This window comes from Clinocottus analis, unplaced genomic scaffold, assembly GCF_023055335.1.
Source record: "Clinocottus analis isolate CAN_PGR_092001 unplaced genomic scaffold, fCliAna1.0.p SCAF_22, whole genome shotgun sequence".
In the NCBI taxonomy this organism is placed as follows: domain Eukaryota; kingdom Metazoa; phylum Chordata; class Actinopteri; order Perciformes; family Cottidae; genus Clinocottus; species Clinocottus analis.
Window position 1 is genome coordinate 7,841,267 of NW_027175954.1, and position 26,898 is coordinate 7,868,164.

At 42.9% G+C, this 26,898-nt stretch overlaps 1 protein-coding gene across 6 annotated transcripts in view; it reads left to right on the forward strand.

Moving 5' to 3' along the window:
* dlc1 (DLC1 Rho GTPase activating protein) overlaps positions 1-26,393 on the forward strand; it is a 74,409-nt gene extending 48,016 nt beyond the window's left edge. For 3 of the 6 annotated variants that reach the window (XM_068588912.1, XM_068588915.1, XM_068588913.1), the window contains 13 exons: positions 9,747-9,818; positions 11,393-11,474; positions 12,627-12,690; positions 14,547-16,234; positions 17,029-17,208; positions 18,853-19,012; positions 20,047-20,254; positions 20,947-21,163; positions 21,621-21,735; positions 22,817-23,032; positions 23,980-24,197; positions 24,332-24,505; positions 24,628-26,393. In XM_068588912.1, the coding sequence (XP_068445013.1) occupies positions 9,747-9,818; positions 11,393-11,474; positions 12,627-12,690; positions 14,547-16,234; positions 17,029-17,208; positions 18,853-19,012; positions 20,047-20,254; positions 20,947-21,163; positions 21,621-21,735; positions 22,817-23,032; positions 23,980-24,197; positions 24,332-24,505; positions 24,628-24,727 (3,494 nt within the window). In that variant the 3' untranslated portion in view covers positions 24,728-26,393. Of the gene's footprint in view, positions 1-3,143; positions 3,411-9,746; positions 9,819-11,377; positions 11,475-12,626; positions 12,691-14,546; positions 16,235-17,028; positions 17,209-18,852; positions 19,013-20,046; positions 20,255-20,946; positions 21,164-21,620; positions 21,736-22,816; positions 23,033-23,979; positions 24,198-24,331; positions 24,506-24,627 lie in introns of those variants that run through there. The other 3 variants (XM_068588916.1, XM_068588918.1, XM_068588914.1) reach the window with 3 other exon arrangements.
* Positions 26,394-26,898: the final 505 nt, after the last annotated feature.

The window sequence follows — 26,898 nt, forward strand, 5'->3', positions numbered from 1 at the left end:
AAACAGCCGTGCTATAACTAACACACACACACACACCTAACATGCTTGTCCTATGTCAGGATGGCCGCTTTGACCTTTGCGGACCCATCATTTGGTTATCTCTTTTGTGAGTCTTTGTTGACACGGCCTTGGGTGTTAGAGTGTGTTGGACTGACTCGTCGTGCCGCTGACCCTCACCTGGCCCCACCATTTGGCCTTAGGAATGGTAGAGCAGGGGAGCTATAACCCCAAGGCAAGGCCAGAGAGGAGCGCTGTGTGCGGGGACATCTTTCATCTTTCTAACACTTTTTCTTTTTAAATCTTATCACTCTGTCTATCTCTGTCTCAGTTCAGTCTTTTCTTTTCCTTCCGCTATTTTCCTCTTCCAGACCCTCCCTGTGTGTCTCAGGGTCAGAGGTGACACTGTAATGTTTACAACCCACAACAGTAGCTTCACCCAACAACCCAGCAGCAACAAGTTGATGGGGTTTACAAGGTCAATTGTAGGGAAATCAAATTTCTGCTTTTTGGGGGTTTTAAAATTAAAGTAAAACAGTTTGAGACATGATTAAAATGTACTATGAATCATAAGGTAATCTACTAAATCTGCCCGTAAAATTGTTTGTTTTTATTGTCTTTACAGGGAAAAGTTGTGTTTAATGGAGGCTTGATCCCTCATGTCTGCCTGCTGTAACACTGATGCATCTTCTCATTTCCTCTCTTTTGTCCAAAGCCCTCATTATACCCTTGTGTATTTGATCTGTATCCGAATCATAATCCAAACAAGGGCCTGACTGACGAGCTTTGATGAATGAAAATTGTAGACACTAAAGAGACACACTTATTTGCCCCATAGCAACTGGCAGCAGCGGCAGTCTGCTTGTCTGATCTCTCACACTTTGCCGCACACACTCATCCACAATCACTGGCTTTATTGTGTATGCATTACCACAAAACAACTTGAGCGCGCAAACCCCCTCTGGTTTTTGACCCATCTCAGTTGTGGGTAGCCTTGGATGGGGTGTTGGGTGCAAGCCTCTGGGTGGTCGGGTTTTGTGACTGAGGGATTTGGCCTTGTTTGGTAATCTCTCTTCATCTCTCCTTCCTCTCTTTGCTTTTTCTCTTGCTCTCTATCCTTCCACTATCCCTCTCTCTGTTTCTCACACACACTAGCAGACCATAATTATCGTTCTCCCTTCAGGTTACAGATTTAGGATAAACCCCCTCAGTTTATAAGCTCATAAGATCAGGTTTTCCGTTGACGTATTATTTGATAGATAACATAATGCTTATGCTTTAGCTGAATATACTGACGGGCGGTGAACCTCAATACATATTGAGTATAGCCAATGTGTTCACGGTATCACATGTTTAATACACGACCAAGTATCGAAAGGGTCATTGTATCGTTTACTTTCTCTTTCCCGTTTCTTCATTATAATCAGGACATCAGAAAACATTGTTATGTTTTAAACTGCTTGTGTTAACCCTTGTGTTCTGTTGGCTTTGGCTTAACTTAATTTTGGGTTCCCACAGACCCCAATGCTGTGTGTGTAGAAATAATAATAACTGCAAAACATGTGAAATCAACTCAATTATTTCACTTTGACTATGGAGCTGACTAAATACTGAAATGACCATAAAGATCCAAATAGACTTACTTGGGATTTGTGAGGGGTGGTGCTGAATAAAAAGTACTGTTAACACCATGTACACCATTTGTGTGTGTGTGTATAATATATATATATATATATATATATATATATATATATATATATATATATATATATATATATATATATATATATATATATATATATATATATATATCATTGTTTTTAACCAGCTTTTACAGCTGGGGCCTCTTTGCAAACATTTCAAATGATTCCCCCCAGGGGGACACTTTTATGAAAGCTTATATAGACTCGTGATTTTGCAACCTTTAATAGCTGGCAGGATCTCTTTTGGGTGAATCACTTGTGACTCCTCAGTCAGCTGGGACCGTTGCAGCAGCCAACAGCAGACTGCACAGTTAGCCAGGATTTTCTGCATCATCCTCTCCCCACTCTTAGCCCAAGTTTGGGATTACATGTATTTCCCTCCAACATGGTGACACGTCTGGCTTTCCTTGTTTTGCACCACCTCAATGTCTGTGTTACTATGACAATAACACAAAGTTGCTGTTGCCAAACGCTGACGTGGTTCTTGGAAAACTGTGGTGAAAGGTTCTTGAGGATCAAGAAGATGGGAAAACTGGACTGGGTGTTTTTGAAATAGGCCAATTATAAATGAGTAATATGTTATCCACACACAGGCACACAACATTTAAATCTGGGGGGGAAAACATCAGCAAGGTTTTAACACGTTTCCTATTGAAACGAGGCATGGATTGTAAATTATCCAGTTTCTTTATACCACAATATACCAGGGACATTTCTAAATATAAATAGTTTATCTCAATTAGCCAAACGTAGTGCTATCAGAGTTTACATCATCAAGGCTTCCTAAGGTCTGCAGCCAGGACAATGTGTTGTTGTTACTTCGTCAACCTGTGCGTGGTGTACGTGCGTCAGGCGCGCCATGGAGAGGGGCAGTACCATGGACATTACCATACATGCAACAGTTCTCTTTTACCTCGGCCACTTGCGCTTTTCAGACTTAATCTCTTGTCACAAAAGAGCGTCTCTCAGTTGTCTCCAGTACTTTCTAATGAAATGCAAACTGGGCTCCAACCTTCGAGTCAATTGCTGCCTATTAGGGGAGGCGGTCGAGGCTCAGACGAGGCAGAAGCTGAATTGAATAGAAGGAAGTCCTGTGGAGCACTTTCAATTTAATACGTGTGACGTTTGGTTGTCATATTTATTTAAGAACGAGTCAAATCAATTGATTAGAATAATAACCTACAAAACATTGTGAAGAAGATCAACTGAAGTTAATGGAGGAAGTGTAGAAAAAAAACATATATGTTGTCAGGATAAAGTGCGCGTTGTCCGTTGAGGTTATCCCGAGTGGATCCGTGTGTCTCCAGCTCCCTATCAGGTGGACAGCCGCGGGGAGTGGGGAGCGGGCGGAGCCACGGCAGAGTTGCCCATTCCCAAAGCTTGAATCACAACGCTCTCCATTCACATTCCTGCCGGGAACCGCTTCATTCAGGCACTCGCCGTGTTGGGAGGATTTGAAGAATCGTGGAATTCTTGTGTATTTTGCAGCCAAATCAAATTACAGCCATGGATTTACTGTCCCGCGCTCAGAGGACATTTGCACCCGGCTGTGTAGTTTGAGTTTGCTCTCTGGATCTATCATGCGGGCCGAGTCCTAACAGCGGAGTAGAGCTGACTGTGGACAGTCGGAGCCTGTTGGGGCGCAGCCGGGAGTTTGGTTTTACGCTGAAGCTGGAACGCCACCTAAACATTACACCATGATATTAACACGTAAGTCGAGATCATGAATAACAATCATTTATTATTTTTGATTGTGTTTCTATGTAATATTAAAAGCAATACATTCAAACGGTTTTCATCCAGGGGATGTAGACTATAGCGCGCTGGTTGGCATAATCATGAGTCTACAATGTCTTTATGTTTTGATACTTTTAGTATGGAACCCACGGAAGGGTTATTTGAATGTAACCCTAAAGTAAAAGAGTCTTTAAGTCCTGTTTACGTCGCAGCGCTGCGGGCTGTCAGATAAGAAATCTACCCGCTTTGCGCATAACTCCGCGCGCGTCTCCAGTGTCCTCAGTAAGAAACAAATGTTTATTTTACAACCTTACTAGTGCAACACACGGCCTATCTTAAACATACTTTCAGAATCCATTTTTGTTGAAAATATTTCCCTTCTTACGCACACATCACAGAGGAGTTTCCAGCCAAGGAGCTGGCCGGTTTGGATTTGACTCATTGGAACCAGGGTCTGTGAGTGGAAACAGGGTCGTGAACTGGAATCTGTCTAAAGATTATCAGAAGTTGTGGTACCAGTCCGCGACACTTCTGCCATGGCAGTGCCTCCAGTTGGTTTAACTGGCCGTGCATTTTGCCTGACTGCCTCCCTTTTGCTAACATCATGGGGGGATCTGAGGAGGATGTATTGTGGCTGTGTAAAACCCCGTTTTCAGCACTGCGCTGGCATGATTAACTTGATTTGTGGGCTTTGGCGTTTTGTCTCAGTTGTTTTAACCGTGGGGTCCAACACATGGCTCCTTATCAGCGTTCTCAGGCTTGGAACAGATATGAGCACAGTTGAGCCATATAACCATTCAGAACGTGGCCGAAAGACCGCCAGGCACTCAGCCATGCTGATGAAAGGTGGATGAACACTACCTTCAGGGACTACTAATACAGACTGTAGAACACTGGCACAATACTTCTGCACATTCTGTGCAACAGAAGGAGTAGCTACAGCAATAATGATAATAATAAATCAGAGATGGGACTAGATGGTTAAGTAGATAGTTTTGTTGGGAGGAGAGCAAACGAAGGAAACACACTTTGCTGCACTGTGTGAAACAGGAAGTGAGCCGGGGCCCTATCTGAAAGATTTACATTCAGCTGGCACACTGGTTCTTCATGTCCTGTGAGAAGACACATATGTTCATTTTTGTGGAAGCGTCCGTCTGCTGAGAGCACCAGGTTGTCCTGGGGTCTGATTATGAATGGAGCGCTATCAAGGGAGGGCAGGTAGGCTGTCATCTGGTCATGGAAATGCTTTGAATATGGCTGGTCACCTGATCCACGACTAGGGCCCTCTGTGTGAGCATAAATCTGTCATGAGGGAGCACAGGGGACTGTGGGGTTAGTTCTGCGGTGATCCATCTCGGACCAGCTGTGTGTTTGCACGCATATGTGTCCGTGCATGTCCCTGTAACTTGAATGGACCACGGTGTGTGTGTGTGTGTGTGTGTGTGTGTGTGTGTGTGTGTGTATGTGTGTGTGTGTGTGTGTGTGTGTGTGTCAGCGGGGCATAGCTTGAGGCCAGCCAGATGGCGATAGTCCTGGCATCGTCTCACTTAGCTAACAGCCAGACCTCAGCGAACACCAGCTGTCTCAACCGTGGAATCACAAAACATGATACCCATCAGGAAGAAAATCTGTTATCGCCCATCTTTGCATTCCAGTAGAGTACAGGAGGTACATTGGTCACTTTAAAAAAAAAAAGCTATCGTCTGCAGTTGTCCTGGTGCTATAGTACAGATTCAAACTGTTAAGAACATTGTGATGATCATATATTAAATCGTTTGACAAAGTGTCAGACCATGAACCAATCAGAAACATGTTTTTCAAGTTCATGAACGCATCAGGATTTTGTCCTTGTCCCTGTTGAGGTAAAGGACAAACATTGGCAGTATCCAGGCTCCTGGCTTTATATGTTGTAGATTACAGTTGAGCCACAGAGTCTAGCCTAGTTTATCACATCACCTGTTGAGACCCACTTTGCAGCCCCTTCAGAAATGAGCCACTCAAGCCTGGAGTTGATAAGAAAGAGGGTTCTTGCCTGCCTTTTTTTTTGGTTTGGTTTACAGTCGGCAACGATGACATAGTAATTCCAGATAAGCCACCTCAATTCACAACAGTTGTGAGTCAAGCATTCTTCCTAATCTGCCAACTTCAAAGCCCCAGCAGTGATAACTGTATTCAGACTCATGGACTCCAGTTTGCCATGTCAGTAGCATAGCCTTTGAGGTGGGGAGCAGCATCCTTTGCTTGCGAGCTGCTGACAAACTCCCACTGGAGCGGAGCGCTCCGGCCCGGCCAAACAAGATGACTGCCTCCTGCAATGAAGGGACATTTTGGCCGGCAATTGTGAGAATTTCCTGCCACAGGAAAGGAGAGAAGAAAAGCGGTGAGCAGAATTGAAATAAGCCGAGAGTGCAAAGGAGATGAGGGTGTGAGCAGGGACAAGGGAAAGAAAAGACTATGATGGATAATTTTAGAAGTAGACACAGCTTGGCAGCCAGAGATTGAAGCTTAACACCGGCTGGCAGCTCACCAGTGCAGCTTTGGCCAAATACCAAAAGAAAAGCCACTTGTGACTCATATGAAATCTCTATTTGTATGGGATTGGCTCTTATTCATGCCATGTTATCTGCTGATAATCGCGCTCATCTTTGTTTCCCACAGAGACGGAGTGTGTCTCACTGTGTTGTTTTCACTCATTAACATCAACCAGAACTTTTGTGCGGGTCTTTTTCACCCCCTTCGTCTCTATTTCAGTCCAAAAAGTAATCCATTTAGCTTTAAATGTGTCCAAATGCTCAAAGGTTTTAACATTTATTCTATGTAACTTGTTTGTATGAGGACAGTTCAGCTTGAGCCACATATCCATCTGTCTCTATGTCCCACCCGACGGACATGTTTCAGACATCCTGTGTGGCCTCCCTCAGCAGCAGCAGAAGTTCTGGTCTGTTCTCAGATTCAAATTTGAATCCATCCAGCTGTTTGTCTGTCTGTCTGCAAGCCAACCAGAGATGCTGATTAGTTTACCAAACAGGTGAAAGATTTGGTTTCGCTGAAGGTTACTACCTTTTGCAGCCAGGAAGTGACATGTTGTTGATACCTTTTGTTGCTCATATAGCGTATAGCCTGAAGTCACTGGGGTCAAAATGACAAAAGGCTCAAAGTTCTCACAGACTGCCATATCTATCAAGGAGTAACTGCATGTATCTGCACTAAATTTGAGGCCATACAGCTATTCCTACATGGGGGAAAAAGTCAATTCAAACAGGCAAAGAAATGTTACGTGACTGTGCTGCTCTAGACATTGCACTCCATAGTATAATTAGTTTACAAAGATATGGATTATTTTCAGAACCGCATGGCTTTTAAACTTTGACGCTCTGACTCCTTTCTTATTTGTAATCTGTTGTCCTTCAGCCAACTTGGCACATACAGACCAAATATCACCATCATTATCAAGGTAGTGTACTTCTGTTTGAGGATAACCCAGTGATGTGTGATGTTAAGTGCTTACTGTAAGACACACATTTATCTAGTGTGGCTTTGTAGCTGTCGTTAGCCGTGGGGATGTTTGGTAAGCACACACAATCCCCGGAGCCAGTGTTTGTCTTGGCTGCATCCCCGCCTATTATCTGGCCAGGAACAAACGAAGGCAGGGCCTTACAGCCGGGTGGTCGGCAGCCACTGCAGCGCCGCGCGGCTCTCTTCCTGTAAGGGAAGTAGGAAGAGGAAGTGAGGTAGTTCCCTGGCGATGGCTGGGGAATTGGGATGGACAGTGAGGGAAGACAAAAAAAAAACACATACACTCCCATGAATTTCAAATTATGGAATCAAGCAGGAATGTAAAAGAGTATGCTTGGTTAAACTATTTTATGGCTTTGTTGATTTTATGGCTTTGTTGTTATATCATTTTTGTATTTCATATACACAAGACTGTATGTGTGTGCGGCTCTATTGTTAAGTTGTTTGTGCCAGATGCCCCATGCCCCTGTCCGCTTCCTGCAGCCAAACAAAAGATATAAAAATATGCCTGCTTCACTCTGTGGATGAATGGAGACACAATGCATAGCAGTGACAAATATTATTCAGCTGTATCCATCTGTGTAGTGAATACGGTTGTCTTTATTTAGTTCCCAAAGCAAAACTAAGTCCACTTTATGTCACTGTAAAATAGATTTGACACACATTCTAGCCCAATGAGGTGTGCCACTGGATAGCTTCTCCCCAAAGATACTTCAGGGATCCCATAGTCCTCTTTTTGGGATTTGGGGGTGGAAAGCTAACCACGTGTTTGTATGTCTAATTTACATTTCAATAGCGTTACTGTCTTTTGAGTGGTTTGTCTTTAAACATGAGGTCTGTCTTTGCAAACACACACAGACTTGCATGTGCACACAGTCACACACACACACAGACGCACAAGCAAACAGAAGACTATGTAGTTCTGTGCAGTGCTTGCTTTCAAGAATGTTGGTATAATTACCCCTTAGTTTCAGCACTCCTCTGGGTTCACTACGCTCCAAAAATACTAGGCTCCAAACACACGGCTCTGGAGAATTTTACATCCAGATGAAAAATTAGAGCTCATTTCTCAAACGGATCAGCGTTAAAATATAGTTGATAATGTGTTATTTGACACTGGGGTGCATGCTGGTGTCATAGTGGTTGCTTGAAGAGTGTTGGCCCCTCCTTTGGCAGAGGGGAGACCCTGTTTTGGTCGTGTCACACCTTGTTGTTAGTGGGTTTGTCTGCCGTCTAGGCTTGTTGTTGGTATGTAAATGTTGTATATGGTTGAGACCAGACCCTTTGCCGAAGCAGTCTTCTTCTGACCTGTCTGTCTGTCTGTCTGACAGTACTTTTTGTCCACATCAAGCCAATTCCCATGTGTCAATGTCTTACTTGAGGGACATTATTTATCACACATTTCTTTGCATTATCTCTGGAGTTCTGTAACAAATACTGAAACAGCATTCGTCTCTTTTGAAGCACAATCTGTTCTCATTTTATGCTCCTGTTCTTGAGCAAAAATAAAATCTAACAATTGTAATTTAACCCTGAAATGAGGTGGAACCACTGGTGTTTCAAAGATAAAATAAACTGCTTGGCATCTTTCTACCGGTCGTTACTTTTAGCTCAGTCCCGCTCAGATAAATATAGTAGTCCTTCTACAAGTTTAAAGGACATGACTATAATGGTTTTATGTCTAAATGCAAGGAATATAGGATGAGACATGGAAATGTTTTAATTATCTTGCATGAATTTCAGACTTCACCCACATTTCCCTCATTTGTAATAACAACGAGTTAGCTTTCATGTTTCGCAGTCGTTCCCTATGTTGTCACTTTCATGGTTTGCCCGTGTCTCTTCCTGCCTTTGTTCCACTGGTTTTGTTTACAGGTTTTTCTCAAGGTTGTGCTACATTTGTACTTGCTGTCATTCCACTAAAGATGACATTGTAAAGTCAGATCCTGAAGGCCTGGAGACATGGTTCTGTCTGTCTTCCGGGTAATGGAGCAATTGGGGAGGCTGAAGTTTGGCCAGCCATTTGTCATAAGTCAACTAAAGGGCTTTTGCAGATAATTGGTAGACATCACATGGCTGCTCTAACACAGTGGACCTCAACATTCAGTTGGTATTTAGCACATCAAGCCCAAATGTTACACCTTGTGTTTAAAGGGAGTTATGGAAGAGTGTGTCTGGCAGTGTTGGAGAAGCGTTGTGAACATGCTCAACTTTTGTAATGACATTGATGGACACTTGAGAAACATGCATCTGATATGTATGTAAAACCTTTCCTGCGTGCATCTTAATCAACGGAGGTTCTTGAAATGTTTCTTATTGGCATCATGAGGGAGCAGACGCTGAAGGGCAACGCTGCATTAACATGATGTTGTATGTCAAATATAACACAGAAAACCAACAAAAGTGTTTGTCATACGGTTGAAGATCTGTTGAAGATCTCTGTGTGAACAGCAAATACCACTGCTTTACCTGGATAAGGAGCTTAAGTGGCACACACTCGGCGTGTGAGGGGGTTAACACAATTTGCCCGAATGGTGCTTTGAGCTCGAGCTTTAGAAGCATGTGAAAGACAGTGCGTGTGAGATAGGTAATAAGGTCAAGGGTCTCACACTTTGTAAGCTGCTAGCATGTTAGCATGCTTAGTTCCAGAGTTTTGACATTTAGCGACGATAAAAAAAACTCTTGCGTCAAAGAATTATATTAAAATATTGATTATATTTTTAGTTTAGGTGGATTCAAGTGTCTCCCAAAACACCTAACATGCTTTTGTTTTCTTCCACATGTCCTCTGCAGAGATCGAAGCCAAAGAGGCCTGTACCTGGCTTCGAGCAGCAGGGTTCCCTCAGTACGCCCAGCTTTATGAAGGTAAGAGTTCTCCGAGACACTGACTTTCAACCCATGAGGAAATAAAAATAATGATAATAATAATAATAATAATAATAATAATAATAATAATAATAATAACAATAATAATAATAATAATAATAATGAAGATATACATGCTGGTGCTGAGATGAAATAGCCACATTTATGCTGTTCCAAGGGATGTTACTTTGGTGACGTGAATTTTTTTAATCTTTGAAAATTAAAATCAGTGGAGCAGATCTACAGGTAGTTGATCAGTCATATTTTATTGAATTTTGAGTAAATAAAGATCAAATGAATGTTGAACCGTTGACATTTTTTTCACTTAAATAAGAATAGTAGTCATACTTCTAAGTTGTGAGCATACAGCTCTTTGGTAAATTACATCTCATGATTTTTAGCTCGTATTCTAGACATCTCTATGTCAAGCACACTAACATGCACACTTGCACCTGTGTATGCACACATACCACACACAACACAAGATTCCTTAGGAGTATGGGGTGTGTTTTTCTTTACAACTAGTGCTTTACTGTTCTTATGCAAGAAAAGCTGCATAAAACACTAAATTCCAAACACAAACTACTATGTAACCTACATTAGTGGCTCTTTGAGGACCAAATGTCTTTCTTACCTTGTAAAAATCAACCAAAAACAAGTTTCTATACCTCATTCAATGAGGTATAGAAATGGTGTGGTTTATGTGGTTAAGAATAAATGTTTTTCGGTAGGTGATGAGACTGTTTGAATACATAGACGAAGAGCAACAGAAAAGCTCAAATGACAATCAATCATTGTGCAGAATTTACGCCGTTGCTGGTTTGTTGCTAACAGCCGTCTTGACACCTATAGGAATTTGTGCCGATGTGTGACACATTTTTCCTTCCCTTCTATCCGTGGGACAATCTCTATTGTCTGTGCTGTCAGGACTATTGGCCCACTAAAGATAAGCAGACTGATAGGCCTTATTTAGTACAGTAGGTTAAAGGTGCTGTCCTCCCTTGAACAGCATTTTCTTATCATCATCGGCCCAGGGGTTTAGATGCAAGATCCTCATTTTGGGTTGGGTCAATACATTCCAGAAAACATCTTAAAATCCGTCCATCCATCCTCGTGCCACACTGCTTAAATATTCCTTATGATTTAAGGCACACCTTAACTGTTAAGCAGTACTACTGCTGCGACTCAGTGAGTAAGTGATCCTGTTAATGAGCTAGACTTGGGAGAAAGAGGGAGAATGAGAAAAGGAAGTGGGACCTCTGAGCAGCAGTGGAGTACCTATTGTCATTCTTCAATCAATCCCCTGTTCTCTCCCTCTGTGCTCCACATCCCCCCTGCCTGCCGGGTCTGAAAGCTGCAGCTGTGTTTGTTTGGTCGGCTAAGACGCTACTTCCTCTTTTTTTGCTTTTTATCAAGGCTGTATGGGGGTAGAAGGTGGGGCGGAAGGCCTTGGTGGGTGTTTGAGTGGGTGGGTGTTTTTGAACGCCAGGGGTTGTATCTTTAGTTTTATCTGAACTCATTGATCCAATCAGCGGCAGGAAGATGCCCACACTAATCAGACCCTCTCTGTTTAGATGCCCAGTTCCCCATCGACATCTCTTCAGTCACCAGAGACCATGACTTCCTCGACCGGGACGCTATTGAGTCTCTCTGCAGGTGAGATACAAGTCACATTGAACCTTTCATGCGTCTTTTCTCTTTCTTTTAATGTTATGCGCCACTCTTCTCATTCACCTCTTCTTCAAGCTCTCGTTTTCCCCCAAATGAAACCATGAGGGCATGACTTCAAAAGGAGGCTTGCTTTAGAAAGTTGCAGATGAGATGAAAGACTGACATGATAAGCACTTTGGAGCTATGCACTGTACCTTTCCCTCTCTCCATTCAGGTTTCCATGTCCATATCCCTCGCGATGATCTTCTTTCTCTCATAGTGTCTATTTTCATTTTGTATTGTCCTGACAACCACATATCTCTGGATGCTACGATCACGCAACGCTCTCTACATTCTTTTTTTACAGTCTTTTTATGCCGTAGGAAACATACGCACTGTTTCATTTGCTGCCCACATTTGGGTAATAAATGCTTACAAAGCTTTGTTTGTATAAAGTTTCAGACACCTTAGTGTGTGTGAAAAAGGGCTAAATGGCAATAAGTATCACTGGGGAGGACTGGGTTTACATCCTGGTTGGTGCCCCTGCGATATTAATTAGCACATGAGGAGGAAGTTAATGGCTCTTTAATGGAGTTGACCCCTTTATCAAATTCCGACTCTAAGTAATAAACCACAGCAGGTGTCCCTTCATACATCTGGAAGCTATCATCTCAATGTCCCCTAACATTGCAGCCTTCCACCCCTTCTCCCCACAACCCCAACTATCCCCTAGTTCCAATACCTCTCCATTGTTACATGATCTGCTCTAAGAGCTCTCCAGAGGGTGGAGCCCACCACCACCCCCCTCTCACTCTGCTTCCCCAGGTGGCTAGGGGGATAAGCTTTCTGTCCCCTCCCAAAGTTTTCGTCACCACTCCAGCAGATTTCATTCTCTTCGCTCTCTCCTTTGCTGTCTCGCTCTCTTTCTCTTCCCGCTTATGTGGAGATTATCCTTCAGCAGCTCATTAGCCAGCTGGAGAGCACCCAAAATCCCCCTCTGTCTTTCTCTTCCCCTTTTCTTTTTTTTCGGCATGTTTCATCATTCCTTCCATCATACATCCTCTTGGTGGTGAGAGGTTTGTGTTTTAGGAAAAATCCAGCAGCTAGAATATGTTCAAGCCAATTTAAAATGTAACCTATATGTGTGTGTTTTTGCAGGAGACTGAACACCCTCAACAAGTGTGCTCTAATGAGACTGGAGATATCACCGCAAAGAAAAAGAGTAAGTGCAAATGCACACAAATTAACTCCACTCCTTTCTAAAAAGCCCCTTTGCATGTCTCCTCAACCACAACTGCATTCCCTCACCTCAACCATCAGTTCACTCTAGGCCACAGGGTGAATCTGTGTTTTTCTCTCATCTTGTTTAATGAGAAGGCACCTGTTGAGTTTATTTCTATATCAAGTGGACTGTGAGGACCCTAGGGGGAAGGAGGATAGCTTTAATGTCTAAATGAAGGGGTTGAATTCACCAGCACCTCCCCTTTCTCAGGGCACGCTCCCCTTTTTATTAAAAAATACTTCCTCATACTTCTGGCTCCCCATTAAAGGAGTTTGTACGCTGCTTTTGTGACACCCTTGCAGAACAAACCAGAATACATCTCTTGTCTGAACACACTCTTAAAGGTCTTCCAATAAGTACAATCTGCTATGTTTTTAAGTAGCTTTTAAGATAAATTGAACTCCCGAAAACACATACCTCTTGAAAGAAAGGTGCATGATTGTGTGAATATCCCAGTTTAAGATCATGCGTGTTTCAAGTAAACATTCTAGACTGACTATACTGCTCCTTTTTATACAAAATACAAAAGGCTTTAAGTGTTACATAGTAACATCCTTGTTCTGTGTGTGGTGGTATTCATTAGGATGACCCGTTCTGTGTCACCTTTCATTTCAGGAGTCAACAAGAGTAGAGGTGTCCCCCCTCTCTTAGACAGCTTAGGAATGCACTGATCCTCGTGTCTCTACATTCCCTCTCTCTTAGATCTCCATCTCCATTTGTCGTTCTTTCTGGTTGGTTCTTTCTGGTTGGTTCTTTCTTTCAGTTGAAGTGTAATAATCACTAGTTTTCATTCATTGTGACGTTGAAATCACCCACCGTTGCATCGAACGCTTTGATGGTTTGAGGATGAGATATCTCCAGAATGTTGATAAATGGTAGACGCACTATTGACCAATCACCACTCTCTATGCAGTCATCTCACATTCCAACCAACATAACTTGAGAAAGAAAGCCACAATGGAATTTAAATGTCATGAAAGTCTCTATTGACCTCCTTAAATCATTAACTTAAAAAACAACAACATATCATTAAAAACATAGCATTAACGATGATATGAGCAGTGAAAATGGAACACTGACACTCAACTAGTGGAACATGGATTTTCTAAACGGCTAATTTCCTGTATCTTTGCAAAGTGGGTTCTGATTATTGCATAAAGAATAAGGACTGACAGTAGCAGCGTATCAGTGACGTTGTCTGTGTATATGCACAGACAGAGGGGATAAAGACTGTAGGGGGGAACGACCCCAGTCTAGCCGGCTGCACTGTGAGCTATGGGGGTCATAATGGAATTTCCTGAACTCCCTCCAGGCCCTGAGATAGATTAACTAACTTGGGGGAGGTGTGTGCATTTTAAAGAAAAGATGCATGTGCACTCACTTAATAATGGGGACTTTTTTGACTTAGTCATGTGTAAGTATTGTCCATGCTGCCAGGAAGTGACTAGATCCCGTTTACTGGCTGACCATGGGTATCTTTGTTACGAGTCATATGCTTAACCACAGCACCTCAGTTTAAAATAATGTTGTATGTTTAGGTTATTTTGTTGTAAAGGCTTTTGACAGTCATCAGATAGATGGGATCAGAACGTGAATGCGCACAAGGCAATGTGCAAGTGCAACAATTGTAAAATAAATTCCATAACTCTAAAAAGTTTCCTGGACCAAGGTAAGGAATGTTCGAAAAGAAATGGAAAACGTAGCTGTACATAATGTCCTCTAACAGTTTCTCTCCCTCCCTCTCTATTTTCCTCCCCTTCTTGTTATTTCTTTCTTCCTCCTTCTCCTTAATACAGAGTGAGGACTCTGACGAGGACGAGCCTTGTGCCATCAGTGGCCGCTGGACCTTCCAGAGGGACAGCAAGCGCTGGTCCCGTATGGAGGAGCTGGAGGTTTTTTCCACCCTGCCCACAGACGGTGACTCACCCCCATTCCCCAAGGACCAAGCATCCCAGAAAGGCAAGCTCGCCCTGCGGGAAGGCAATAGTTCAGAGAGTGTGCTGACCGACCTCAGTGAGCAGCCTGAAGTGGGCTCCATCCACAGCAGCGGGAGCAGAGGAAGAGGAGAAGAGAAGAGCCATGGAAGAGAAGAGCCTGCTCTGACAAATGAAGCTGTACCCGCCGGTGCCACTCGGGCCAGCTCTGTAGCTAGCATGTGTTCGTCCTCGGGCACAGGCGGGTCGGGATGCGTTAATGAGGACTCTCTGTCCGATGGGATGCCTCCATCGCCCCTGGAGACACTCGGACAGTTCACCTTTGATATGAAAACAGGCATGGGAGGGCAGGGAGGAAGTCTGGACAGAGGTGGTGGCAGCGGCAAAAGCACACGATCGAGAGCTAAGAGCTTCCTCAAGAGGATGGAGAGTCTACGGCTGCGCAGCGGCACCTCCTCCAAGAGAAAGAAGAAAGGGAGCGCCAGTGGAGGGAAGATAGAAATCAGTGGCCCTGTCATCAAAGAGGGTCTTGACGATGACAAGTTGCGGAGGCTCAACTGTGTGGACATCTCCAGTATCAACCTCAACCAGAACCTCAATCACCAGCGCAATCCCACTCAGACTATGACACTTAACCGGAATCGCTCTGTTTCCTACTCCACTCAGACCAGCAACGGCAGCACTGGAAGTACTGGGAGCAGCCAGTCTGAAGCTAGCAGTGGAAGTGCAGTGAGCACACCGAGCCCAGTGACTCGCGCTCGCAGCCACAGCACGGTAGCGGGCTCTAGTAAGAGGGGAGGAATGTATTTGGAGGGTTTTGATCCTTTCAGCATTCCCCAACAAGCTTCGGATCGACAGCCAACACCCCCACCCAAATCTGCCCCACCCATCCCCTGCCAGGCTAGTCAAGGGAGAAGAGTTGATGAGCAGAATCACAAGAACAACTACAGTGTTCGAGACAATACCAGACAAGCGGAAGAAGAAGAAGAGGAGGAGGGAGAGGACCACATGATCTTCTTCTTCTTACCTGAAGGTCACAAGCCTGGAACCTTCCCCAAAGCACTGCAGGACGGGAGTTCACGCAATAACAATGGAAATGAAAACGGGAACTCAGTGATCCTCAGGGGGCGGCAAAGTAGACGCCAGCGTCATTGCTCTTCAGGCTCTGTCGATAGTCGGCTCAGTTTTTATGACAACGTCCCCTACACCGAGAGGGAGGAGGGGGACGTAGAGGAGGAAGAGGGAGATGAACGCAAACTGGAGCAAGTGCTACAACACGTCAGTGGGTTGCAGCGGTTTGTTAATGCGTGGTCAGAGGCTGTGGCCGGCGAAGAGGAGGAAGAGGAGGAGGAAGAAGAGGAGGACGGAGACTCAGATTCAGCACTGGACTCGGCCTCCCCATGTCCGTCCTCTCCTCTGCAAAACCGACTGGAGGAGACAGAGAATGGAAGTGACCTAGACAGCACAGGAAACCCGCAAGGAGAGGGAGAGGAAGGGATGAGAGAGAGAAGAGACTCTGGTGTCGGGGCATCTCTGACCAGAACCAGCAGGTCAGTAAAGCTGCAGTCATACCGTCTTCTTACTGATTCAGTGTAACCAATAAAGTTTCAGTTCACTCAAATACAAAAATAGTTGTCTTTTCGTCTCCATCCCAATATAAAGGAGATGAATCAAACTATCTTTTTGGTGCTCACAGCATTCAAATCGATACTCTCAAATCTTTTCAACGTGACTATTTCTTCTGTTGCAATGGAAACCTACTTTTATATAAATAACTATTCTACTTTTTTTTCTGTTTGGGTGAACTGATCCACCCAGAGACAACTATAATCCCAAGAAACAGGCTCAAGCTTTTAGTGTTGTGTAAAGCGCCTGCCAAACATTATCTAAATGCATGGAGAGCTCAAGGACAACAAAACAATAGAACGACTAACACTGAGGCTCCAACAAAAAAAGAGTTCTCCATAGAAAGTGACAGCAAAGGATAAACGGGGACACGCTGAGACTTCTCTCCTTACGTAATGCTGCTGGATATTCTGGAATGCTGTTAGGTCTCCATGGGGACTGTTGCTGTCCCTTCAGGAATCCAAAGACAGAATTACATGTGGGGGGCGTACGAGCGTTCAGTCTTTGAGACACTCTCTTGATTGATGTGTACATAAATCCCTGTAATCCCTGAACTGATCACTTGGCACATACAACGACAAAGACTGTGTGGCTTTTGTGTTATTTTCTCAGTTTATGTGTACACAAACACATGACGCATATCCCAGGAGTTTAAAGTGCTCTTTTAAAAAAGAAATCACATCTCAATTTTATGCTCTTTCCGTCTCTTTTTCTCCAGACCGCAGAAACTCCGCTGGCCGAGCTTCCAGAACTCCCATCGGCCCAGTTTGGCCTCAGCTCAGCTCCAGATTAGCTGCCAATCTGTTCTACAGATGAATCTGCTCCAGAAGTTCTCCCTGCTGCAGCTCACCGCTCTGCTGGAGAGACACACCCCTACAAACAAACATGGCTTCAGCTGGTGAGTAGCCTGGAAGAAAAATGAAATGCAAGAGAAAGGAGGAGTGATTACATATTGTGATTGTTTGACACACACACACTGATATTTTAAAGCTTGTATTTCATGCAGATGGGGCGTCAGGTTAATTATTCTTTGTAAGTGATGCCAACGAATCTATCTATTCAGCCATCCATCCATCTAACTGCTACGCCTCCGTCCCACCTGTCTCCCGAGCCCCTCTATCTGCAGGTTGTTGTATGGTGTGGTGACGGCTGTCCACAGAGGTTGGGTTTCACATTCTTTTCCCAGGCCTGTAATTGCTGGGAAGGGGCGTACATTGTCTTTTTCTCAACGGGGCAATCATGGCAGTTTGCACGCTGGAGGCTGGTAATCTGTTCTCGACACTTATTCCTCCACAACTACCCTCTCTATCACTTCTCGACGTTCGTCTGAGGTCACTTTATATGCTGCTCTTGTTTATCTAATGAAATCTAATATCCTCCCGGTTAACGTGTCCGCTTTAGAGATTTTACAGCTTTGATGTTTACATTCTGTTTGCAGCTGTATATCTGTGTTTCTTTCTTTATTTCTAAAGTCAAGTGTAATATACAGAGAGGTAACTTTGTTGACCAGAATATACATTAGTGGACATTATTTCCAGTCAAAACACAGGAACCAGGATATTGTGAAGTAATGTTGTTGAGAACCACACAGACATTAACAATTACCCAGAATTACTTCACTTTTACAAGGTCCAAGGAGGAAAAAAATCGCATAATGATTTTCTTCCCCACTTTCCATGTTTCTTCTACCTGAGGCCTTTCTTGGGCAGGAATTGAAGGCGTTATGACAGTCTTATGACCGGCTCGGGCTCACTGGAAAACAGAGGCCACTTGTTGCCCGATGGAGGCCCACACATATTCAGAATTCCGGGCCAAGATCATAATGTGCTCTTTTTCCATTTTTCCACGAACTGTGGTTCTGAGTTCTGTGAGTGGCTGCTTTCACAAAGACGAGCTTGTCCTGAGTCACGCTGGTGTCTCTCTGCTAAACACACTCACACCCATGAAGATGGATGCACAGCCATACATCTGTGGGTGCATTCTTGTGAAACGGTCGGAGTTACATGTTTCAATTCTTGGGTTTGTGGTTATAGACTTAGTGTTCACTTACTCCACACACACACACACACACACACACACACACACACACACACACACACACACACACAGAGTAACAAACAATGACACTGACACTTCTATGGATGTATAAAGCAGTGGGATCCTCCCCTTTTGACACCCATCCGTACATCCGACTCCTCCTCTATATTCTCCCCTCACCCTGCAGACAGGTTTCTACAGCACACACGCATTTTGGTAGCCAAGCTTATTCTGTCGTGATGATTTTTAGTCTTACAGGATGTTACATTAAATAACATGTCGGAAATTCGAACGTTTAACATTTTTAATCTGTGTTTTTTCAGCAGAGCTGTTGAACCCTGGTGATTGTAAAATGTGTAGAATACAAAGTAGGTTCTCCGTATGAGACCTCGTAAAAAATGAAGGCATGTCATGACATTGAGAAATCCTTTTACAACTGTCATGTCCATATTCAATATCTAGCAGATATTGATGAGTTTTCTTCTCTTGTGTGTGTATGTTGCAGGGCTGTGCCAAAGTTTATGAAGCGCATCAAGGTTCGAGACTACAAAGACAGGAATGTGTTCGGTGTGCCGCTACAGGTCATCGTCCAGCGAACAGGCCAGCCCCTCCCTCAGGGAATTCAGCAAGCCATGCGCTATTTACGCAACCAGTGCCTTGACCAGGTAACATTAAGTAAACAAATAAACACACATAAACTGTATGAACAGATGTTTATAATATTTTGCATATACTGTAATTGAATCTGACATATAATTTCAAAGTTCCTTGCTGGTCTTTCATTTCGCTTTAAGTACTATTTTCAGTTTCCACAGCTTAGAGAAAAAGGTGCTAGAGTTACACAATATTTTAATTTTAGGACATCCACGACCAGTCAAATATTCATCCTTGATTTTTTTCACTGAATGTGATATAAAATGAAATACTGAATCAGAAAAAGCCTGATACACACGTAATCAGTGTGTGTATAGATTCTGACTCTTCTCCTTTACCTCATTTCTCTGTCTCACAAAGGCTCAAGCGTGGATGTCCAGAGAGAGCTAAAGTGTGCAGCTGTTAAATCACCTGTGTCTGTCTGTTTAATCTAGCGTCATTTTGACAGATTTATCTCCACGTGTGTGTGTGTGTGTGTGTGTGTGTGTGCATGTACATTCATCAAGGAAAAAAAGAAGTATTAAACAAAAAATACCTAATAACGAAGGGCAACACAGAAAGAGATTGTGTTTTTTTCAAAGCAGGACAAGGCGCCTCTGATTGGAAATGGTGAAAGCTCATGGGAAATATTCGGGCTGCACAAGCCAACGGCCTTTTTCTTTTTTACTCCCCAACACTGGTATTTCATGCCGCCTTAAAAGGCCACTGATTAAGTCAGACACAACATTCAGCACACGAATGCCTACTGGGTGTCGTGGGAGCTTCTTATAAATACAGTCAACAGGTTCTGCTGTGACGTAACCGTATTGACTGTAAGCTCTGGATTTGGGGATAAGTCAAGAATATTATTTTTCAATGATAACAGCCTGCAGCATTTTATAGGCATCAATCATTTTTGATATGCCTGAATGATAGGAACGAACACTGTGCTCATGGTAATACTGAGACTAATAAGGGAATAACCGTTCAAAGCTGACTTATCAGGTTTCTATGTATGCATGCATGGTGTAACTCTTTCTCCTTTTGTCCCCCACTTTTTGTTCAGGTGGGACTTTTCAGGAAATCGGGCGTTAAATCTCGTATCCAAGCTCTTCGTCAGATGAATGAGGCGAGCGGCGTAGATGGGGGAGGCATCAACTACGAGGGCCAATCAGCGTACGACGTTGCAGACATGCTGAAGCAGTATTTCAGAGATTTACCAGAACCGCTGCTCACTAGCAAGCTGTCTGAGACCTTCCTTCAGATTTATCAATGTAAGTTCAGTCAAAGTATAAACAAAATCTTGTCAAGACATTACTTGTCTTTTCCACAGATACACAGGCTCACATCTGAAAGCGGACGCTGAAAATACACATGGCGGTATTGTTTTAAAGCAGAAGATGCTCGCCTGCCGCAGACAGAGAAATTGTGAAATCGCAAAAAGAAAACAAACAGGATGAGTGCAGGAAATACCTGTCGAATGAGGTGATATATGAGATTGGCTCATCCTTCTGTGACTCACTGTTACATGGCATCTCCTCAAGTTATATGGTAGTCGGAGCTGCATTAAAAACGTTTTTAGAAATTCTGCTGGCTGCTAGAAAAAACGCTAAAGAGATGGCACACAATAAAACCATCACAAGATGTATGGTTAAAAATTGTGAATAGATAAGAACACCTAAATGTTTCTCAGGATTTTCATGTTTTTGAGAGGACAGAGCAAACCAGACCCGTCTTCTTATAGTTATCATTGTTTGTTTTTATTTCTGTGTGTGTGTATATATATATATGTATATATATATATATATATATATATATATATATATATATATATATATATATATATATATATATATATATATATATATATATATGTGTGTGTATGTGTCCCAACGGACACAAAAAAATATGTCATCATGATGGTGGTTATTCGTCGAGCCATGACGTCCTCCCTCTTCTTCTCCAGACATGCCTAAGGAGCTCCGTCTGCAGGCAGCGCGTGCCGCCGTGCTGCTGCTGCCCGATGAGAACCGCGAGGCGCTGCGGACGCTGCTGTGTCTGCTGAGCGACGTGACGGCCAGCGTGTCTGAAAACCAGATGACTCCCACCAATCTGGCTGTGTGTCTGGCCCCGTCCCTCTTCCACCTCAACACCCTGCGCCGCAAGGAGAGCTCCTCGCCAAGGTGTGTGTCTGTGTGTGTGTGTGTGTGTGTGTGTGTGTGTGCCTCCACACCACTTTAATTAGCTCATCACTGGCACAATGATTGTATTTGCAGCTTACATAACATGTAAAATACTGTACATTCTCAGGACAGGAAATGGTCTATTGAAAGAAACAAAAGAACAGGATACTGTAAATGCAGGGTAGAAAAGAGAAAGGGAGAGAGTTAAGCTTGAAATGGGAGTAGGGGAGAGAAACAGGGGAAATAGCAAGGTTACATAAACATCTGTACCTAATAGAAAAACACATACTTTGTTCCACGTTTAGCTATAAGAGCGTTCATCCAATGTAACCGTCATAATGTGTTCTTTTTTATTTCCAACCTCAACCCTCCACGGCCCTCTCTAACTCCCACTATCGCAATGATGGATGCGGTTACTAATCTCGTCGTCCTCTTTTCTTCTCTGCCTTGGTCAAAGGGTGATGAACAGGAAGCAGACACTGGGAAAGCCGGACCAGAGAGACCTGAATGAGAACCTGGCTGCTACTCACGGCCTGGCACACATGATCCAGGAGTGCAGCAAACTCTTTCGGGTCAGTAGTAGACATCACTGGAACTAAATGTGCACTCTAACTTAGCAAATGCTAATGGAGACAAAAAGATAAATTCAGAATGGTTTGCTGATTGAGATATTGATGAATTAAGTCTCTGAAGGCCCGATTGCGAACAAAATGACATACGTCACCTCTGGTTTACTGTAGCATTTGATTGCCAAACACATTGTTTCCCTGTGATCGTCCTGCAATGTTAATGTAATGTTATGCTGCTGATATTATATTATGCAGAAAGTGAATGTGCCAGACATTTTACTGTTTTGAATACCCCTGTTTGTCCAGTTAAACAAATTATTTAAAAGAATAGTCAACACGTAAATGGATAAACATGAAATAATTAGAAAACTACACTATTACTAATCCAATATAAACCGCATTCAGCCCAAACCGTTTACTCTGCCCAGTGCCGTCTTCTCTGACATGCCACAGCAAATGTTCAGAGGCTGCATGCGGTGGGTCATTAGTATTAGTTTAATTAGATTGCCTCCTGACTTCCTGTTATGGTCACATCACACAACAAATAAACTTCATTACCGGCCAAATTACCTTCTCCTAATTAGATATCTACTTGCCAGTGGTGGTTCATGAAAGGTGACCTATGAAATAATTTGAGTGTAATTTACGTTCCATTTCAAAAAAACTTTTTCTATCTAATAAAAATCCTTTTCTTAGACTTCAATATCGCAAGGAAATTCAATTAGGATGTGGTGTGTTTCCATCCTTCATACAATACAGTTACCATTTATTAACGGGGAATTGATGCAATCAGGGTGGAGATACATGGACCAAAACACAACATTAAGTTGACTGATAGATGCTGATTATTCTTATCATAGGACATTTATAACTTAAAGTGTCCCATCCAGACATGTTTAATACATATACAAATACTCTTGAAAAGTCTTCAAATTGAATCTTATTCACTCCCTTGTTGAAAAAACTAATCAAATTGTCAAATCAAACGCATTTAACCGTCATGCATCCTCACTGCACGCAGCCTCCAGAAAGCAATAGAAAGGCAAGGCCCGGCTCTCATCGTTCTTCTCCTCCTTTCACACAGATCCCAGAGGAGATGAATCGCTGCAGGAACTCCTATGTGGAGCAGGCGTTGCTGCCGCGACGCTTGGAGGACCTCGCAGCTGAGGAGGCCGGGCAGGGAGGTTACAGGGCCGGCCTGCAGGAAAGCCTAGACGCCCTCCTCAAAGACGCCAAGGACAAGTTTAAAGGCTACGACAGTTGCTCTACACCGGAGCATGCTGAGCTGGCCTGCAGGAAGGTAAGCTCACCCGTTTCTTCATTGACTCTCTATAGTTCATTTTCGTAAGAAAAATATTTTTCCAATTGTGCTTGAGGGTGAAAATAATAAGATCCATTAAAGATTTAATGAGGGAGAAACATACCATCAATCAAACTGCTACTAGTGTATAAACAACCAATCGTTCATGAAGGACACAACTGTCTGTTTCCTGTCTTCTCCTTTCCTCTTTGGTTCTGACTTTCCCTTTCTCCCGCTTCTCTAAATATCGAGTGGAAAACCAGCAGTTAGCGTTTCCTGTATAGAGACACATCCGTGTGAAACTGGCCTGGCCCTTTGCTTCTCATCATTCCCATCACAGTGTTGGACTTCATCCCAGAATGACATCAGCTTGACATAGACACACAAACATACACAACCTCGCCGTTATCCCAAGCTTACATTTCCGGTGTCTAGTGTGCAAGATCCCTGTAGGAGGTTATCTTTGACCCAGTTTGAGAGTCACAAGGCCCAGAGTGTTCTTTATTATCTGATAGCAGAGTGAAGCAGCTGACTTGGTTAACGGACATTTGGGATGTTTTAAAACACAGCCTGACTGTTGTGCATAAAAGAATCGCTAAAATACCAATTCCAATTTCTGTAAATACGTATTACTGATAAGATTAAATATTCTGAAGAAAGATTCCAAGCACTTTAATAAGACACTTGAAGTTTATATAAATAATAAATGATTTTACGTATTCACCATCTCACACTGTTCCAGATTTTGATAACAGTTTATCGTACCATTCAATTACCCAACTGAACTTAGTTTTTGCCCAGACCAACAACCTTCAAACAACTTCTATCCCCGCTCATTTCCTGTCATCTCTCTGCTTTCACCGATCACGTGAAGAAGGCAGAAGAATCATTTTCATAAAAAAAAGAAAGCATGTTAAGTTGTTGGGTCTTTCCAAATGTCTCTCCAGGTGCATGATGGCTTTCCACTGCGGCTGTGGAAGGTGACAGTGGAGGTGCCTGCGAGTCCTGAGGAGGTTCTCGTACGAGTGTTGCGGGAGCAGGGCTACTGGGATGAGGACCTGCTGGAGAGCCGGGTGGTGGAGACCCTGGATGAGAGGACGGAAGTCTACCAGTATGTCAGGAATACCATGGCACCACATCCCACCAGAGACCACCTCGTGCTCAGGTAGACATTAGCTCATTTTCCTCCTCTTCATCCCGATCTGTCTCACTTCTCTCTTTGTCTGCATCTTGTTTGTTTGATGCTCTTAATCCATGGTGTTTTTTTAAATCCATACCACATGTTACTCTCCCCACCAGGACATGGGTAACAGACCTGCCAAAAGGAGCGTGTGCACTGGTGTGTACATCTGTGGACCATGAAGGCGCACGTGTGGTGGGCGTTCGGACCAATGTCCTCACCTCTCGCTACTTCATCGAGCCCTGTGGAAACAACAAATCCAGACTCACACATATTTCCAGGAACGACTGCAGGTGAGCGAATGACTGACAGGCGCATTTACAATTTGTGGATTAGATGTAGTCCTAGTTGTTTGTTAATTCAATGTTTTGTAGTTAATGCTAACAACATGTCCTTTTCTGTTGTTTTTTTTCAGGGGTCGTTTCCCAGAGTGGTACAATAAACTATACGGACACTTGTGCGCTGCTGAGGTGGCGCGGATACGTGACTCATTCACAGTGCCCATGGACAAATGAGAAGGCAGTGAGCAATTTGGGCAACAACAGACTCAACGGCGCCTTTAAAACATCATTTGGATCCTACAGAGGACTCAACATGACTCACTCCACCAGAGAGGAAGATGGGGTGCAGGCCTCTTAATAGTCAGATTTTAAGGACAAATCCTAGATCCTGGATTGAAGGACTTTCTTTACTTTGATTTTATGATAACAGACTGATGGTATCGTTTAAACTGGTTCTGTTTGGATGCTCAGTGTGCTGCCAATAGGACTGGTGACACACAAACACTTATCTGGGCCTAAAGACATGATGTCACTGATACAGGATATGATCCAAAGGGTGCTATAGCTTCTGAGAAGCAAGAGTGTATGTGTGTGTGTATGTGTGCATGAGTGTTCAAAGCAACAAACGGTTAATAGATACATATTCCTCACACTGGTTTTCCAGTGGCAGCATAATGTGTACATACAGTATTCTGTTCACAGTATTGGTGTCTTTCTGTCTTGTGTTACCTCTGTCCTGTATTTCTGTCACAGCATGGCACAGGAGGAATAGTAGACAATATTATGGTCAGCTGATCGATGAATCCATGGGTGAAGAAATATGTGAATTTGCTGGTAGTATGCAGAGTGAGTATAGAGACAATAGGTGGGATAGAGTGTGATGACAGGTGGCTGATAGCAGGGTTTAAGTGTTTCAGGAGAGGAAGTCAAAGACGAATGAGAATCGGTGGCTGGCACACCAAAAATAGAGGGAACTAGCAAAGAAACAGCCTCATTTCCAATCCTAACAATAGATGTCCCCTAATGTTGTTCTTGAAGATGCAAGGGCAAAAGTAGTTAATGTGCTAGCAGCAAGACAAAGTGCAAAAAGCCGGGAAACAGTCAGAGCTCATAGGGAAGTGGTGGTAAACCGAGGCTTTGTGTTAGAGACAAGGAATGTTGCATATTTTACAGGATCACACCTATAAAGCTAGAATTTAATACCAACAGATCTACTATAATGGACCAAAAAAACCAAACTAAAACAAGTAGCTATCCAATATTGAGCGTTTCCTCATTATTAAAAGGTTTACAGTTAGTGTTGTTAAGAGCACAGTCAATTCACTTTGTTATTGTTTAAGGATGGACATCACTTGTATAGATTTTTGAAAAGTATGACAAATTTCTCAATAATTTTGATGTACATGAGAACAGAAAACAAAACAATTTACTGTTCTAACTAACTTATAACAGAAACCTCCGGCTAGACATATAAAGATAAGAAGAAAACAGAGAAAAAATGGGCCTTTTATAAAGGTGGAGATTTTACGGGTTTTACTGTAAAGAAGAGGGCAGATTGAATGTTTGTGTGATTTCAAAGGATGGAAAAACGACCTTTGTGTAAGCTTCTTTCTCTGTACTGTCGTGTCAGTGTTTAAAAAGAAGGGATTTAGGTTCTCATGACCTTCTTCATTTATAACACTCATGCTTCAATCTGAGGGCACACATATTTCGTGTTGAGTTGTATGATTAATTCGCTAAGCCATTGTCTTTATCGTAAATGTTCGTACCTTTAACTGTGTCTCTGCCAAATAATAACGCATGACAATTAGTTAATTTAAAACAAATATATTTATACCTCAGTATATGTTTGTTTTGTATTATACCATTTTATTTTATTGTAAATGTTAAGCTTTGTGTTACAGAAATGAACAAATGTTTTATCTTTTTTATTAATATTATTTCTGTACAGGTTAATCAAAGTGCACTATTAAATGTATTAAAATAAGAAACAATGAATTTGTCATTTGTGTACACGACAGTTAGTTCTGGGTGCTAACACCTCCTCAGATCCAGAATAACTCTGGATTTTCCTCACTGTCATATCCATCTCTTTCCATGTCTAACCTTCATTCCACACCAGTATTTCTATGATTGAGCTGCATGCATTCAGGGCATCAACTGGCTTCGTAAATGGTGATCTCACTCGTTGTCTTGTTTCTCACATGAAAGTTTCATATAGCGGAAGACAATGAAGTCTGTTGTACCACAGTTGACCTGTCTGGACCCGGCAGACTCAACAATAAGGGGCGCAGTCATGCAGCAAAGAAGAGGTCCAGGGTCAGAGGGGACGGCAATATACCCCGTTATGTTTTTAATCACATGACAAAATGAGAAATAGTCACATGTAGGAGCAACAAACATGT